General features: G+C 40.0%; 2 protein-coding genes and 1 long non-coding RNA gene across 3 annotated transcripts; all 3 read left to right on the top strand.

The window, feature by feature from the left end:
• Positions 1-1238: 1238 nt before the first annotated feature.
• Positions 1239-3357, top strand: LOC137973254 (uncharacterized). The gene is made up of 3 exons (XR_011117197.1): positions 1239-1403; positions 2756-3007; positions 3220-3357. It is a non-coding gene; the product is annotated as an uncharacterized lncRNA (long non-coding RNA).
• Positions 3358-7723: 4366 nt separating this feature from the next.
• LOC137974198 (polycystin-2-like) lies at positions 7724-11603 on the top strand. The gene is made up of 3 exons (XM_068821082.1): positions 7724-8386; positions 9821-9986; positions 10279-11603. The coding sequence occupies exons 1-3, from the start codon at positions 7724-7726 to the stop codon at positions 11601-11603; spliced, it is 2154 nt and encodes a 717-aa protein (XP_068677183.1).
• A 2200-nt stretch (positions 11604-13803) lies between these two features.
• On the top strand, positions 13804-14709 carry LOC137974197 (uncharacterized). The gene has a single exon (XM_068821081.1). The coding sequence runs from the start codon at positions 13804-13806 to the stop codon at positions 14707-14709; it is 906 nt and encodes a 301-aa protein (XP_068677182.1).
• Positions 14710-18591: the final 3882 nt, after the last annotated feature.

Here is an 18591-nt window from a genome sequence, read left to right as displayed (position 1 = left end):
GGGCTTGTTAGGCTCCTAGCGTAGACAGCCAATGCGTCGAGTCAAAAACAATACTTACATGCTACGAATGGAATGCTAGACAATCTGCAATATACATTGCACGGAGAAACAGCTTTTATAACAAGCGAGGTTAAGCGACTCAGTTTATTGGGCTAACTAATGGCGAAACGACGATTTTTAATCCTTTACTTTCCCCATCTGATAGGTAGGTTTACGAAAACATCCTTTTTAGAGCAGTACATCTTATAGCCTCTTCTAGTTGCTGATTGAGCTTGTCTTCTTCAAATTTTACGCTAATTGTTTAGAGCGCCGCCTGAAAGAAATAGATGGTTTTCACCTGACGTCACAGTAGCCATGTTGGTACACAGAACAATAAAGAAAAAAGCCTTTTGGGAATTCGACTTTGAATAATTCAAAACATTAGCCATGATTTTCTATTGTTTTGTGCACCAACTTGGCCGCCTCATCACGTGATTGAAAACCATCTATAGGCCGATTATTCAGGCATAGCTACGAGGCTATATGGTCACATTTCACGGCTCAGTCCTGCTTTCTTTGTCTCACAAGTCTCAAGGGAGATTTCTAAACAAAATAATATTCAAATTTAACCATAAAGCCTAGTAGGCAAGTGTGATTATTTATATACCGAACGCGGCCTATTCTCTACATCATCTGCCAGTTTGTTTCACACGCAGACTCGTGCTCCCCACGTAAAGAAACCCGTATTTAGTTCTAGACTTTTATAAAGCAACACGTGATTGGTCTAAATAAATGACGTCATGAAAATCAAAACCTTGCTCGTTTTTTCGGTGGAGAGAAACGATAACTGGAAATACATCTCCCACGCAGGCTAGGATCAAGATCGATTAAAGACTGAACTTGATTTCAGGTTGAGATACAAATATCGCTGAACACCGTGACTTCGCTAATCTGCTGGTCTGTGAGCAGTGGATTCGAGGCTGTTTTGTGGGAGAAGTGGAACCCGAAATCCGGAAACCAGAATTCAGAACCAGCCCTCTGATAATAGCAATAAAAGCAAGGTGACACACGCTAACACCAACCCGGTGTGGCCAACACATCACGCATGCGCACAACCATTTCACCCGGTCAATTAGCAGCCATGGATAGCTACGCCATGCTGATGAGGCCCAAAATGCCGAAACAGCTGTCCATGGCTGCTAATTGACCGGGTGAAATGGTAATTAACTGATCTTCTTGTACTTCAGTCTTATGACATTTTCAGGAATCTCGTGAACTATTTGAACAATAGTATCGGAACACTTGGAACGAATTCTACGTTGCCGCACACAGTGGAAAACCTTGTTCTTGGTGTTGGTAAAATATTAAGGATAACTTCGCGGGATGCTCATGTTCAGAATCAGAGCCCGGCGACTCGAGAAAAGGTATTTTTAACCTTCTGAGAATTTCAATTTATTTAACTTGGGTCAGGAAGGAAACGGATCGATTAGTACTACTACTAATAATAATAATAATAATAATAATAATGGTCTTTATTAAATAAACATTCAAACAAACGTGAAAACTTTAAAAATAAAAATAAATTAAATAATGATATTTATTCAATAAAGATAATATATCAATGTCATGCAGAGAATAACCAACGATTTACAAATGCGATTTACAAATGTAGCGCTCTGTATTGACTCTTGGTAGTAAATAGTTATGTTCTCTTTCACGAAGTAGGCGAGTCCTTTTAGTCGGTAGAAGGTCATGCAGGATGGTCATTTCCTATGTCTTTGATAGATTTAACGACATTCTGTTATTAGCTGCCCAGTCTTTAAGAAAGTTGGGAAATTATCGCGCTTTTATAGCCGGCATGAAGAGGCTGTGGACCTCCGATCCATGACCCTCTCCAGTAGTCCACGGTACTTGGATCACGTCCATGGTCCACCCCTTTAGTTCACCGGATGTTTTTCTTTTTAAGGCAATGAAGTGCTGGAGTAAAAGTTCTTTCAAGGCAAATCAAGGACAAATATTCCGATATCCTTGTGTTGGGTTCATCGACTTTGCCTGTACTTAGCCTGCAAGCAGGTTCTCTCTTTGCGGTGGGAGAGAGAAGAGAGAGCCTGGAGGCGGGGAGGTCGAGTGGTTAGAGCAAATCAAATCAAATCCCGTTCTAACTTCTGGTTTGGATTTGTTTCCGGTGGTCCCGGATTCAACTCTACGTACCACGCTTTGTAAATATCCAACTGGTTGCCTCCTGCTAGTTGGGGCTCTTAATCATGTTTCTGTTAAGTTTGAATTTGTTCTTTCAGATTCTTAAAAAGTGGGGTACCTGTAAACTAGCTGGATAGCTAAGTGCACTTCCACTATAAACAAAGCGTTTACATCTTTTTTTTTTACGTTTGGGCTTTCGGCTAAGTCCTTCGTGTTGTTTTATATGGCTCTCCGGAACCATTGTGAATTGTCGGCTCGGCTTGCTTCACTTCGCTTGCTTGGCCTTTTCTGCTTTAAAGCTCGTGAGGTCGACCTTTGGAAAGTCTACGAGCTGGCCTTATGCCTTTTTCTGGCACGTTATCGGAAGCCTTTCCCTCTGACTTTCTACCCAAATTAAAAACTGATAAATAGTATTTACTCAACAAACAACCTAGACTGAATCGTGCCTGATGTGACGAGTGAACCTACATTGGTGTACAAAATTTGCTGTTAGGAGATAAGTTGAATTAAAAACGTGAATGTTTGTATTGTTTTAGTGGGACGTCTAATCATTGTGTTTTATTTTTTGTTCACGTAGGGCATCACTATGACAAGGGAACTCCTCTTGCTGAAAGATCGAATGATAAGAGGAATTAGAAATTCATTGAAATCTTCCCCAGGCAACAAAACATTTTATACTACATATATGAACATTGAAGTGGTGTCTGTAAGGAGAAATTTACTTCACAGCTTGATGCTGGGCGACAATCGAACCGGTTCCTTTCGAATCCCGGATCTAAGCAACGTTTTGAAGAAAAATGCGAATAACAACGAAATTGTGTTCTTTGAGGTATTGTCATAGTTATTGTTAGTGTAAATAATTGATTGAGTTGGTGAAGGATACACAGTGATAAATAATTGTGAAAGCATTCTTCAATTTGAGTCAATTTATTCACTCTGAAACTCCGTTCCTTAGAACTTCTTGCCCCTCGTTTGGAAATGTGATCTTTGAGCTTTTTTAAATAAATATTTCTTGAGACTGTTGATTATCGGCATTTTCAGATGTGGAGCACACCCTTTAACCCCTTCACCTGGAACAAAAGTAGCGAATGGGTTACCACAAATGTGGCAAGTTTGGACATTAGAGACAAAGAGGAAGACATCATAACCATATCTGGCCTGTCACCGGGTATAACCATCTTACTTCCATGGCAACCAATTACTTACCATTCCAGTAATCTGTCCTTTGTAAGACTGGGATCGTCAAGACGTCACAGTATAAGTGTTCAGCACGGTCATTCAGTTGTTGAGATCTCGATTGTATCTTACGGTGACGACTTTGTTATTCCATACGTTCGGGTGTCACCTCCTGTAGAGTTGTCAACACAGTTTGGCCCGCCAGAGTGTAAACTTGTGCAAGGGAAATGGCTTCACAGCGGAAACATCACTTGCGTCGGAAAAACAAATTTGACAATAAATTTTAAAACGCTCCTTCCCGGAAACTACCATCTTGACATAGACTTCATAAGAAAAGGGACTAATATAAACGAGGATGAACAGGGAACTGATAAATGTATCAAGATAAAAGAACCGCCAAAACAAGAATCACAAGGGATCAACTACACGTTTACTATTTCAGAGGTCGCCTGTTTCTTTTGGAATTCAAGTGAATTGTACTGGAACACCAGTGGATGCACGGTAAAGACACATTACTATTGTATTTGTACGAACTGAAACACACCGGTCATTAAAAGCTGGGTAACTCATTGTCTTCGCATTTTTCATTCAAACGCCTGTTTCCTCGAGCGCTTTCCATTCATTTGACATTCATTTCGCTCTTCGCTGTGAAGGAAGGTTAGATACGCTTTGACTTTGTATAAATACGTAGAGGACCTTACGATACTAATATCAGAGAAAAATATGAAGTGTGAGTGACTTAAATGTTATGTAGAATCTGAATTTAGACAGTAAAGGGATTAACCCGGGGGGGGGGGGGGGGGTTAATTTTGAAATTTCCGTACATGCAAATAAAACCTACATCAGGTTTTTAGGTAACATGAAGATCAATCAATGATGCATCTGGAAATTTTGTACTTTGAACTCGTTCAGCCACAGTATCAGTATCCATCACAATCCGCGTCCTATGACTTTTATATCTCCTCCCAAGTCTGAAAACCTGTTTGGTTTTCGAAGCATTAAGAGGTAACCTATTAGCCTCAATCCATAGCGAGTAGTTTTCAAGCTCCATATTAAACTGTCCAATTAAGATTCTTGGATCCCAATACTAAAAAAAAAACATCAGGTTGTCCGCATGGAGAGCACTTCGAAGAATCGTTGATATAACTAATGGGATATAATACGGAACCCAGTGATAGAGTAAGGTTAAACACCAGGTACGAGTGCCCTCTGTTCTTTTTTACTGGTTAAATAGCTAGTAATCCATTCGTAAACTAGACAAGTGATAACATATGCCTTCAATTTTGCTAACAGTATTTTATGATCTGTCGTATCAAAAGCCTTCTTGTTGACAAGATTAATTATTAAATGAAGCTATGATCCTCGAAGTTATGAACGCAATTTTAGCAATTGCGTGAAGAAGCCTGGAAAATTCAGGACTTCAACGGGGTTTGAACCTGTGACCTCGAGTTGCCGGTGCGACGCTCTAATCAACTGAGTTATGAAGCCACTGATGTTGGGAGCTGGTCATTTGTGGGTTCAAATGTTCCCGTGATGAATGAATCAACGATGAAATGCTATATAAGATGAACCATTTATTGAACTGCGGATATGAAATCAAGTGAAGCTATGATCCTCGCAGTTATGAACGCAATTTTAGAAAATGCGTGGAGAAGCAGTTCAATATATGGTTCATTTCATAAATAATTTTATGGGTGATTTATTCATCACGGGAACATTTGAATTCACAAATTTCCAGTTCCCAACATCAGTAGCTGCATAGCTCAGTTGGTTAGAGCGTCGCACCGGAATCGTGCGGTCACGTTGAACCCCTTTGAAGTCCTGGATTTTTCTGGTTTCTCGACGGAATTGATAAAATTGCGTTCATAACTGCGAGGATCATAGCTTCACTTGATTTCATATCCGCAGTTCAATATATGGTTCATTTCATAGCTTCACTTGATTTCATATCCGCAGTTCAATATATGGTTCATTTCATCGTTGATTAATTAATGCAGGTAATGTGAAATGTACGAGTGACGCTTGCGAAAACAATATGATGTTAGCTACGAACGGCCGGTTGCTTAAAAAGAGCTCATTTAAAGAATTTGAAGAAAACTGGAAGATCTGAGATCGTTATTAAATTGTCATTTTATTCATTTTTTAACCACAAAATAAACAACTAATGTACCTTGACAGAGTCGTTTGAGGTGTTATCGCATATTACATTTTAGCGTTTTCGACAGCGTTCACCTGCAGTACCAAACTTGTCTCAAACCGCTAGATTAGGTTAATTTTTCCTCTTTTTTGTTTCAGGTAGAGGGATTCATGAAGAATTCTGCCCTGAAGTGTTCTTGCAATCACTTGACGCCCTTTGGTGGAGGCTATCTAGTGGCGCCGAATGAGATCAATTTCCACAAAGTGTTCATTGAACTTCTCTCTCCCAATGATAGCGGAAAATTCCTCGTTCTTGTTACAGTCGCGACATGTTTCCTTATTTATCTGGTTGCAGTCATCATAGCCAGAAGGGTTGACAACAGGGAAAAAGCAATGGTATGGTTGTCTCCAACTACGCGCACTAGCATAATAATCTAAGATTTATAGAGCGCCAAGACTATGAAGTAATCAAAGGCGCTAAAATATACGTTGATAAAATAACTGTCCGAGTAGCAACGTAAGATCATGGTCTTAGAATTACTGAAAAGCAAGTGCAAATAAGTAGGTTTTAAGTTCTTTCTTGAATGTATCAATATTCGAAATCATTCTTATATTTAGTGGTAGACTCTTCCATAGTGTTGGTCCAGCTTTATAGAAGGCCCTATCTCCAAAGATCGTTCACTTGGTTTTAGGAACAGCAAGGAGAGGTTAATCTTGATTGCAAAGACTGTAACGTCCTTCAGGCTTGGGCTCTAGGAGATTCCTCAAGTAAGAGGGGCTCATATTATGACCAACTTTGAAAATGATACGATATTTCGCCGGAAGCCAGTGTAACGTCTTCAGTACAGGTGTTATGTGGATGTACTTGGGTACTAAGCAAATGATACGTGCTGCAGCATTCAGAATTCGCCATAATCGCCGAAGCTGATATTGCGAGATTCCAAACAAAAAGACAATTACAATAGTCCAAATGACTCGTGACAGGGGCATGGACCAGAGTCTGCAGAGCATCCATAGATAGATATTTCCTGTTCTGTCTGATATCATACAGGCTAATTTGGTCACTCATTGACATGTGGTGATCAAACAATACACCCAGATTACGAGCGTATTAAACTTGTTTAATGACTGACTCTCCAACTGTAATACTCTCAATATTGATCTTCGACAATTGTTGACCAGAAACCACTATGAGAAACTCATCAGTGCTCTCATTTACAGTATAGTCAACCACGTCAGGAACTTTGTTTCTGAGAGATCGAGCATTTACATAGGAGAAGCGTACCCCAGTTTTCCACTTGTTCCACTGAAGACGCACCACCTCAAGGACCCTTCTTGAGGATCCTATATTTAATAAGGTGGCCCAAGGGAAATTAGCGCATACTGTTTGCGACACGCTGCAGCTTCTGAGATGGCTGTGAAACGGCCGAAAATTCAGCTAAATGAAATATACCTTACATGAACACATCATACCAAAGGCTAAAACACAACCGTTAATGTCAGAGAATTCATTCCCCCAAGTTTTGTGGTTTGTTTTCTTTATTTTATTTATTTATTTATTTATTTATTTATTTATTTAATGTTTCTTTTTTTCGTTTACAGAAACAATCTAAACTTGGTTTTTAAGAAACGAATTAATTAATTTTCTTTTCAGCTTCAAGACAGAGAGCCAATTATCATTTGTAAGGAAGAAGGATCCGAAGAGCACATCCCGCACAGCTACAAGCTAACCGTAAAGACTGGTGTCTGGGCCGGTGCAGGAACAACATCCAATGTATCCCTTATAATTTATGGAGTAGAAGGAAACAGCGGTATCCTGAAAATAGCGAAGGAAAGTAGTGATGCCTCTTATTCAGTTTTTGCTCGAGGAACTGAACAAAACGTTAAAGTAATTTTGAACAAAGACATTGGTGAAGTTTACTCTCTTCGTATTTGGCATGACAACTCAGGCAAGGATCCATCTTGGTATTTGGACGATGTAAGCATTACGAACATCAGCACTGGAACCTGCTGGAAATTTATAATTGACACATGGCTTTCTCTAGAAACTGAACCGTACTCTTGTGAAGTGCTTCAAGTTCCTTCCTGTTCCGGTCCAAGTATCACCAATGTGGCTCTGAAGGAGATGTTTTCCAATGGCCACCTTTGGTTTTCCGTTGTTACCAAGACTCCGGGGGACAATTTTACAAGAGTTCAAAGGCTTTCGTCCTGTGTTTGCCTCCTTCTTTTTACGATGGCCATCAGTGCTGCATTTTATCGCTGGGAAACCCATTCCTACCAAGTCATCAACCTTGGACCACTTAAATTTTCAGCAAGACAGGCGATGGTCAGTGTTCAAAGCACCATAATTACCATTCCTGTTCACGTTATTATTCTCTTATTTAAGAAAACCACATCGTTTTTCCGCGCGGAGCATTCACGCTGGTGGCAGTGTCTGTTCTACGGTATGTATATCGTGAGCGGCATAATCACTGTCTCATCGGCCATTGTGACCATTTCTTACAGCCTCATTTGGGGGAGTGATAAAAGCCAAGAGTGGGTTTCTGCTGTTATCACCTCTTTCTTCGAAGACATTCTGGTTGTACAGCCATGCAAATGTCTCGTACTTGTCGCTATATCCGTTATGTTGGCAAAGTGCAAAGGAAAGAAAATATCTTCCGAAAGCCGTGAAAAAGAGACACCGGAGAAAGTGACACCTTTCCCAAGGTCAGGAAGAGAATTCTCAAGACTGAAGAAAGAGATTGTTGCTAAGGCCAAACGTCGTTCGTCCATTCGCCAAATAGGATTTTATATGACTTTTCTTGTCATAATTGGTGTGTTATCATATGGAAACAGAGACTCGACGCGGTATCTGTTCGCGAAATTTCTTGATGTTCACACCGGATATTTTGAACAGGTATTGACTCACAGCCTTTTAACCTTTTTTTAATTTTGTGAAAAGAGGAAGGTAATCGCCTTCACCTTTTCAAAATTATGAATTAAGAGAAATTGATCTGGGACTTTCCACACCCGAAATTACCTGATTTAGTCGAAAATCGACAAGTCCGATTGCCACTTGACCGAGAAAAGACTTCGAAATGTTGAAAAAATAACAAAGGTGCATCGAAACCTGTCGCTTCCGGAACGCTCCACCCTTAACACGACAATTTGTGGTGTATACCTACACCAAGGAACGCGAAAAGCCACAAACTCTGGCAAGAATGTATTTTGAAAGTCAGCTGCACTTTCATACTCTGTTGAACCAATGAGCGTTTTTTATTAAACTAGCCTATCAGTGTTTTTCATTAGCGTGTCTCCACCAATTGCATAGTTCTCCCACTCCCTATATAAACTACAAGAAACCCGCAATTCCTCATTTCGTCCTAACAAAGGGCTGACGTTCGAAATGGCAGCCATTGAATAGTTTTAAAGTATAGTAAAGTAAAGTAAAGCAACCATATTTAACGTCGATAACTCGTAACAGTAATTCAACTGACAAACCTGAGGTCGACGGTGCGCTCATTTTACTCCCCCCCTCTCCATCAGTGCTCCATTTTACGGGTATTTAAAGCTACTTTGCTACACGGAAAGGAAAGAAGTCGAAACAAGGATGCGAGATCCGGGAATCGAACTCAAGACCTCTTGCACCAAGGCCGCACACTAACCGACTGTGCCATCCTTTTCTTCTTTTCCTGAGGCAATTCGATCTTTTTCGACTCGTTTGATAAATCCAAATTGTTATGTACATGTGTTACTCTCCCACTGACCCAGGACCACATTTTCTTCCAAAAATAGCCTCTTTATAAAAACGTTTTGTTATTTTCTTAGTTTCATGGGCTTCGTTTCGATATTGCGGGTCCTTCTGCATGCTTTTCACGGCTGCAACCACTACACGCTATTTGATTCGAAAATCAAACATATTTTTGCAACGCGAAAAAAAAGTGCGCTAGTAACCAAATCTTAAATATTATTTTTCAAATATTAATTTATTTTACATAAACTGTTGACTCTAGGAAATTTAGTAATATATTTTCGTGAGCAGGCCACTCTGTAATGAGAACTAAGTATATAATAATCATTTGACAAGTAAAATGTTTATTGAATTTTTCAAGATATTTTTTACACCCAGATTAATTAAAGACATTGTGACAATTTTATATTCACAAATTCCTGCGCTGGAGACATTATACGATTGTGATGTGTTTTATCAGATCATGGATCGTGTCTCTGAAAGATCATAGTTAATTCCAAAGTTACAAGTTTGAAACTTAAATACTTGATTTCACTAAAATAATCTAAATAAACTTATTCATCACATATTCTGCATCATTTTGTGTCAATTCCCATTTAGGTTACAACTTTCACCTCCTTCTGGGAATGGATGAACAAAACGTTGGTACCACATCTCTACCTCAGTCCCCATCAATCCAATTACCGAGAGTGCCAACAGGCAGGGGATGAGCTAAAAGCTACTGTGATTGGAATGTTACGACTTCGTCAGCTTAGAGCAGGAAAAGGTTTTTTTTTTTCTTTTTTTTTTTTTGCTTATGTATGTAACATCTGAAAATCACGAGGATTAATATTACCTAAAGAGGAAAGGTTCTCAAGTGTACTTTATTTATTTATTTATTTATTTAAAAACAGATCAGTTAAATTTTAATAAGGAAACATAACAAACATTTTTTTTAAAATTCACGTGTAGGTATGAAAATTGCTCAAACGTAAAACGTTGTCCTGACATTTTCATTTTATTAGATTCAATAACCGCATGTTTTTCTGGCTTTAACCTCACCTGTCTCTTATTTTTAGTTGAGTGCCCCGCAGCACACACGATCAAGGATTGGTTTCCCCTTGAACTTCATGATTGCTACTCTTTTGTGAAGGAATCCAAAGATCCATTCATTCCCAAACGTGGAATTTTCCCTTGCTCTCGTCCATGGGTGTATCAAACAGCAGAAGAACTCGATGCATCATCAAAATGGGGACATCATGGGTGGTATGGTGGAGGAGGGTACTCTGCTGACCTGGGTTATGATGAGGAAACTGCGCGTACTGTTGTTCATTCTTTACAATCAGGGCATTGGATTGACCGTCAAACAACAGCTGTGATCGTAGAGTTTACCTTGTTTAGCCAGTCAATCAGCACATTAGCTGTTTGCTCTTTTTTCTTTGAAGTGCTTCAAACAGGACAGGCTGTATCGTTTAAGCAAATCAACACCATCTCATTACACAATACTGAATCCGTCCTCCATGTCTTTCAAGGACTCTGCTTTGTTATCTTCATCAGCATGTTTATCTATAAAGGCTTTGACACCACAACCACCATAATTCGCTGGGGAAGACATTACACTCGTTCTGTTTGGTGTTGGCTGGACGTGTCGCTACTCTGCACGTCCCTCTCTGTTCTGGTGTTCAGCTTTGTCAAGTCTTACCATATTACAAACATTCTACAATACTTGGAGCGCAACATCTTTGCTCCAGTCAATTTCCAGTCGGCTGTTCTATTGGAGGATGTTGAAAACTGTGTCTTAGCCACCCTTACCTTTCTTACCACAGTTAAGCTGTTGCAGTTGACGTATTTTAATATGTATATCAAAGTGTTTTCTAGTGCATTGCGAATCTGGTTGCAAAAGTTGCACTCTTATCTCCTTATTCTTTCAGTTTTGTTCTTTGCATTCCTTCAAACAGGAATTTTGCTCTTTGGGACCACTGTTTCTCGTTATTCCAGCCTTTGGCCATCATTCTCCTTTCAGCTTGAAATAATTCTTGGAAAAGTGAAAGCTCGACCAGTAAAGGAACTTGTTGAAGCGGTGCCTGTGTTTGGTCACGTATTCGTTAGTCTTCTTCTTTTCGGTATCACAATCATAATGATGAATTTCTTCATATCATCTTTAAATGATGCCATAAGTGATGCAAGAGCATTGCAGGTACGTGAGAAAAGCCAACCACCTCGAAACCAGGCTGATTCAAATGTTCCAACTGAAAGATTCAAAGAGTTCTTTGACCACATCAGCTACCAGTTGAAAGCCATAGATGTGATTCAACATTTGCCAGAAGCACATATCCTTGACAAAAAGCTGACAGAAGTCTTAAGGCGTCTGGATGAGACATGTTCACATCACATCAACGAGTGACAAAATGAACTGCCGACAAAAAAAGGAACTTAGACAGATTAGCAAGCTAGACTAAGTTATTCATCAGGTTCATTATAGCGTAGAGATACTGCAACATTGCACAGGTAAAGAGCATTCAGTAGTATGAGGAAGAAGCCTCCGGGTGAAAAGAGGAATGGCTTCAGTTGAGTTTAATATATTATCCACATGGGACAAAGATAAAGTAAGTTTCTTTCCTTTTCAAATAATAATAAGCAGCTTTCCTCAGAGCAGCGTAGGCCTAGTTAAACATAATACGCATAGCTGATCTCAATTTTTATCATATTAATTAGACGTTACCCGAACGGTTCCAATAAAACCAATGTCAGAAAAGCTGTTAAGACGTCCAGAATGCATGTATAGCCAATGTTATGTAAAGACATACGGTAAACGATAGAGACTGTTGACAATTTGGCCGGCTTCCGACAGCAGAGCGCAGAAAGGCGTGTCTGTTTCATCATCATTATCATCAACATGGAATTACGGAATCGATATCACCAAGAGATCTCTCAAGGAACCGTCCATTACAACTAGAAATAGATTCCATAAGAATACTTAGACTGTGCTTGCAAAAAAGAAAAGTCGAATAAAATATCCAAGATTACATGTGCTGAAAAGTTGTTTTCATTGAGTCATAATAGCAGCGTAAAAATTATTTAGACTGGTGGCATGCTTAGCCTAGGTTCACAGACTATGTTGCCCCTGTAACAAAAAGTCCTGTTGGTTTGGCCTTGAAATTAAAACAGTGTGAAAATTATGTCTGTGGATGGTATTTAGTGAGAGATCAATGAATTCAAGATCGTCGCTGGTTTGCTGAGGCATAGATATCTCCTTAGGGACATCAAGTACCTAGGCAACTTTACTGATGACGTCGCCTCTCACGAGACTTGGAAGTGTTTTATCCTTCTCAACATGTTGGGGTTTGTATGTATTCACCCTTTTAACTGGAATGAGGTTCACTTGGAAGCAGAAGCAGAGAGGTCATATCATGTCCAAGTAAACCGACTTTTTGTCTTGAAGATTGAGGCTTAGGCGATTAGAAACAAGGAAAAGGAAAGGAAAGGAAAGTAACTTTATTTAAGTGTCTAGTCGATTTAGCGCTGGAGCACTAATTGGGGACAGTGTAAAGTGAAATTAACAATCAACGCACATCAAGTCAAATGTTGGTTTTTGAGGAGAGGGGAAACCGGAGTACCTGGAGAAAACCTCACGATGCAGACTAGAGAACAAACAAACTCAACCCACATATGACGCCGAGTCGAGGAATCGAACCCGAGCCACGTTGGTGGGAGGCGAGTGCTCCCACCACTGCGCCATCCCTGCACCTCTAAGCCATTGTGTTAGAAGATTTGTGACACCGGTATACATTCTCACGTCTGATAGAAGGTTGGAATTAATCAGGTTATTAATTCAATTCCTAAGACGTCGACTTCTTATCTCTGGCAAGACGGTTAGAGCAAATTTCACTGAGACAGGTTCACTACAAATTGCATCTACGCCATTTATATTGGTGCAAGGAAGGAAACCTTCTACCTCCATTCCTTCTGTCAAAACCACTCACCGACAACCCCAAAGGAAATATTTACGCATCCTCATTGGTGAAAGTCACCGCAAACTTCAATTCTTTGATGAAGATCGGCAAAGACTCTAACAAAACATCGAGTCGGCCATTGAGGCCTCTCACTGCGAGGCATTGTACCAAGCAATCGCACAACGTTGTGAACGCGTCCGAAAACTGAGCGGAAACACGAGCAAAAGCTGAATAGGCTACCGGCTGGCATGGTTGTAAACGAATTAAAGAAGAAATGGGTAGTAAGTTTCTCCGGAAGAAGACTACAGGGCAACGAAATATCGCTACTGAGGAAAGGACTCAATTTTGCAATCACGCCACACACCGTACCCACGAAAGATATACTCGCTTCTGTTGAAGCCGCAATACACCACCTGGCACGAGAAAATCAGGACGCTACTAGAGCAGAGGTTTACGGAGCTCTGAAACATGCTAATCAACGAAACCTGACGAATGAAGAGCGGAGAGCACTCATCGAATTATAAAGTGACAAAAACATTATAATAATCAGAGCGGACAAAGGAAACTGTATAGTCGTTATGAAGAGAACCGACTATCGTAACCAGATTCAAGAAATGCTGCAAGATCAGAACGTTTATGCACCAATCACCGATGAAAGGCACAATCCAACATCAAGAACGGAGCTTCAGTTGCAGCGAAAACTTTTGGGTTGGAAGAAACTTGGGAACCTTAATGAAACAGTCTACTGCAGCTCCGCCCCTCCGACTCCACACCAGCATCGTTTTACGGTTACCTAAGATTCATAAAGTGGAACTGCAGCACATGGACGACCGTCTCACTCTCCTGGAAGGCACAGAAACGCGAATATCACTAAGACCTATAAACAGCTGTATTGGCTCGCCGACTTATGAGCTTTCAAAATACCTGGCTTCCTTAATGAAACACCTTGCGAATGCAACCGAATATTCTGTCAAGAATGCTAAACAGTTTGCAGAATTTATAAGTAACCAGGAAGTGGCCGACGACGAACTGGTTGTGTCGTTTGACGTGATCTCACTCTTCACCTCCATAACGATCGGAATGGCTATAGACATTGTTCAGAGAAAACTGGAGGGATCTGATGATTGGAAAAATCACTCACAGTTGACCAAAGACCAATTCCTGGACTTACTCTCCTTTCTTCCACATAACAGCTATTTCATATTTGAGGGAACCCAATACCATCAGGTATCGGGGTGTGCCATGGGATCACAAGTCAGCGCGATTATGGAAGAGCTTGCAATGCAAGGAGTTGAGGAAAAAGCATTAGAAACCAAACCAAAATGGTGGCGCCGCTTTGTCGACGATTCGAACGCGTGCACCAAGAGAGATGGTGTTGAGATTTTTCACAGACACTTAAACTCGATAAATACCAAAATTCAATTTACAGTAGACATGCCTACAATAACCATGTGCAAGAAGAGCATAGCCTTCTCGGACACCAACAACACTGTGGATGAAGACGGAAAGATAGAGGTGGTGTATAACGCAAGGCCACACATACGAGCAAGAATTTAGATTTCCATTCACAAAGCCCAGCGCAAAGCGAAAGAGCTGTTGTTAAGACCTTAATGGACCGCGCTAAATGCATTCCATCAACAACTGCGCAAAGACGGAGCGAGGAACGACGTGGTATCGACGACCTAAAAGCTAATGGCTGTCCTGAAAACTTCATCAAGTCGGTCGATCAACCAAACAACGCACAACCAAAGCCCCGGGAAAACCCAAAAGCATATGCGTCAATTTCATATATATTAAACGCGTGTCAGAGCGAATTGGACGGATTTTAAACCGCGAACACATTAAGACAGCTTTCAAACCATTAAAAACACTGGGTCATGTTTTCAAAAAACCAAAGGACTGGCCGACAAAAGCACAGTTGAAAGGAATTATAAACAAAATGAGTTGCAGAATGTGCTCATTTACATATATTGGAGAGAGCAAAAGAAGTTGGAAGTCTCGGGGGGCTGAACACAAGCCTGGAACGAATGGGAATGTCGGCTCCGCGGTAAAACAACATGCCCAAACCACTGGCCACGACATACGCCCGAATTGTGCGAGCAGTTTGGAAACAGGCGTAGAAACCAAGGAGAAAAGGCTTTTGCTAGAGTCGTTACATTATTTCCTGGACAAGAACTCTGTTAATGAGAAAGCACCCTTCCAAAGGGTTTACACATCACTGGTTTTCTCCCTTAGGAATAATAAACAATGACGTCTTTTGCTATATATTTGCATTCAGGGACTTGCAGAGTACATTCCTCTGAAGAAGGTCGAAAATTTAGTTTAAACGTTTTAAGATCTGTCTTAAACCCCCTTATTACAATTTTAATCAATGTACATGTATAATATGAAAAATTAGGATTGAGCCTTAACGCACTCCGCAACGTATACAGCTAGTTTGAGAATGTTTAAAATCGTAACCTGGGTTCTATCGAAGAGGTAATTACAAAAGGATTAAAACTACACACGCAAAAAGATTGCCTTTGTCAAACAATAAGCGATATTGACATTCCACTTGTCTGTCATATTAATACACAGCCGATAAGGTACAGTACAACAGAGAGCGAGGGTCATACTGGTGAATATTGGACCGAGGTCGTGGCAGTACGGGCCTAGGGCAGCGAGGTCCGTACAGAAAACGACCGAGAGCCAATATTCCCAAGTACGGCCCCTAGCAAGTGACGTTAGTAAGTTGTTTATTATGTGGCATCGATTCTTTGAGTGATCGGACACTTCCAGTCCTTTTATTCTTGTTATTGAATATCTTTGTAATACTATTGTGTGGCAAATAAACATTCATTCAATTACTTGCGGCCCGAGGAGGATTTATCTCCCAAGTGTTGTCTCTCGGTAAAATGCCTATTAAAGGAGTTGTATAGCTCACTTGGGTCAATCACCTCCTCGTCACGAATAAACAGCTTGGTTACCATGACCTGAACCAAATTTCTCTTTCTTGGTAAAAGTATATTAACTCTGTTAACCTTACCAACATTTTTCTCGAGATGGATGATTCAATGGTTGGAATTCTTCTTGCAGGCCCTAATAAAATCGTTAACTAGACTTAAGACAACAATCAACATTTTATTATAGTAAGACATATTTCAAACTAAGAAACTATTACAGAATAACGTAAATAATTGCAATGAAAGTGCCACTGTCGTTACTCGTGGATATGAAAGTTACCGCGATTGTTTTAAAATTGGCAGAATGAAGTTTTCTTTATGCATTAGCATTGCTAGATGGATAATTGTGTAAAGGCATGGTGGGCTCTCATATGCAACTAGATACCCAAAATAATGCAAGTATGTGAGGTAATCCCCTTTGCTGGAATTCAACCCTGTGAAATAAGTATATCATTTCTCCAATAGGCATAAGATTATTCTTTAACACATCCTCTATAAAGAGCTGTACCATGTGTTCAAAGTTCGTTGCACAGATGACAGGGTAGTTTTGAATAAGGTCTGATTTTTATTGCCAGGTCATATTGTTAATGTCATCAGGTTTAGCAAGTAGAGCAGATCCATTCAGTAATATTAAAACGTTTTGTGCCAGTTATACATTCCTCCAACAAACCTTGCGAATATTTATCACTATATTTGATACTGTTACACTTAGAAACAGATAATCTCAACCATAATTGATCACAGGAAGTGCATATATATTCAGGGCCATGTGTTATATTATCACGAAAAAGACTGAATCACTTTTGACATGGAATGTTTAATAGAGTCTTGACCTTGACAAATTTCAGTTTGGTTTAGCCTTGAGCTCTGCATGGCTTTCCTTAAATGGTTTTATGCTTTTCTGTTTAGGTCTCTGATATGTTCTGGATTGCTTTTCTTTTTTTATTCCCTTTGCTGCTTCAATATTTTCAGATCAGTTTTAGCAGTTTGCATTGTTTTTCTTTTCCCTGAACTCTTCAAGTGATTTGTCTCTTCCACTTGATAGATTCTCTCATATAAGCTCTTTTTTGCTACTGCTTTCTAGCAATTATTACTGACACACACATCATTTTTGGCCATCGTTAATTAATCAATTATTACCAGGCTCTGAATAATTGTTGACATTGGTAACACCGCTGATTTCATAACCTGAAATAATGTCATTGTAATAATCTAACAGAAGTGCTGAAACATAGTGTCTTCCATCTAGATGTCCAATGTTCACAGTAGTTCCCTGTTGTCCGCTTATAGGACTGATAACAGTTACTGGTGCACAACCTCGCGAACGGGAAGTCACAGCTTTCTAAGCTGTGTTGTGATTATCCATCCTGATTGGCTTATTAGATCGAACTTCCGGTTACGCAGGAGTGACTCATTTGCATAAAGAACCTCACCAAAACTCGTGGATATATCCACGAGTAAAAATCATTGAAGTAAATCTATTTAATCTGAATCTAAAAATGAAGAAAGGAAAGAAGATTAACTGCGCTCATATCAACATAAACCTCCTCAGTCTCCAGAACCTTCAGGAATAGTTTGTGCAGGTTTCGTTTGGGAAGAGGTTTAGTTAAGGACGTTCGCGCTAATTGTTTTTGCCCCAACGTTACTGCGCAGATAATGCGACTGTAATATGTCACGCATTGCTTCAAGCATTAGTTAAGATAACATGGAGACAAACGCCGGGGAAAAAATTCCAGGCCGGCAAAAGAATGCCACATTTATTTCCAATTCATCATGAAACGTTAACGAGAAAAGAGCGGGAAGGTGGAAAAGCTCTGGAAACGTTGGCTGACCGAGTAGTGGCTGAAAGTTTGGAAAACTTGAGGACGAACCGTTGCGTAAATTTGACGCTAGGATTAGTGTTAGGGTTTAGGGTAACTGAGGGCTCCCAGTGAGGGCTTCCATTGATAATTTATTACAATCTGACTCGTTGGCGATGGTGGAATTGAGAGTATGAATGAGTAGTCTGGGGATCAAAATTCATTCCGACTGCGTATTGCGTGACAGTTTTATTTTAGATGTACACGACAAGTTCTATGTCTTGTTAACAAGTCTTGTCACGCATACCACGTCTTAAAATTGGTCGACTTCCTTCTTAGTCTGAAATTGCAATTAGCCACGTGCTTGTGCTTCTCACAGAAGATAAGATTAGTATCTGGATGGGAAACCAAGATGTACAGTGTACAATGTACAGGTAAATAAAAAAATATGTATCCTCACAGCCGTACAACCAGCCTTGCAGTATTATTTTGTTTTAAATCTACAAATTATTTCCTGATTAGATCTCCCAAGATGCGGCGCTTCCACTTTGTTCAGTTGCATGGCTCTTGCATAAAAAAATTGTCTACAGTGTACAACACCAGATCGTATACGCCATAGGCATGGTAATGTCTTTTTTCAATCGGAACATTCATATTTAACGGAATCCTGACCTTTCATCGCCGTGCTGGTTCCAACC

This window comes from Montipora foliosa, chromosome 10 (assembly GCF_036669935.1).
Source record: "Montipora foliosa isolate CH-2021 chromosome 10, ASM3666993v2, whole genome shotgun sequence".
NCBI lineage: Eukaryota > Metazoa > Cnidaria > Anthozoa > Scleractinia > Acroporidae > Montipora > Montipora foliosa.
This window is presented reverse-complemented; position numbering and strand designations above follow the sequence as displayed.

Coding starts and splice junctions, on each gene's coding strand:
- LOC137974198 (XM_068821082.1), top strand. CDS start 7,724: ATGGCCATCAGTGCTGCATTTTATCGCTGGGAAACCCATTCCTACCAA. Junction 8,387..9,820: donor ACACCGGATATTTTGAACAG/GTATTGACTCAC, acceptor ATTCCCATTTAG/GTTACAACTTTCACCTCCTT. Junction 9,987..10,278: donor TCAGCTTAGAGCAGGAAAAG/GTTTTTTTTTTT, acceptor TCTTATTTTTAG/TTGAGTGCCCCGCAGCACAC.
- LOC137974197 (XM_068821081.1), top strand. CDS start 13,804: ATGAAAGGCACAATCCAACATCAAGAACGGAGCTTCAGTTGCAGCGAA.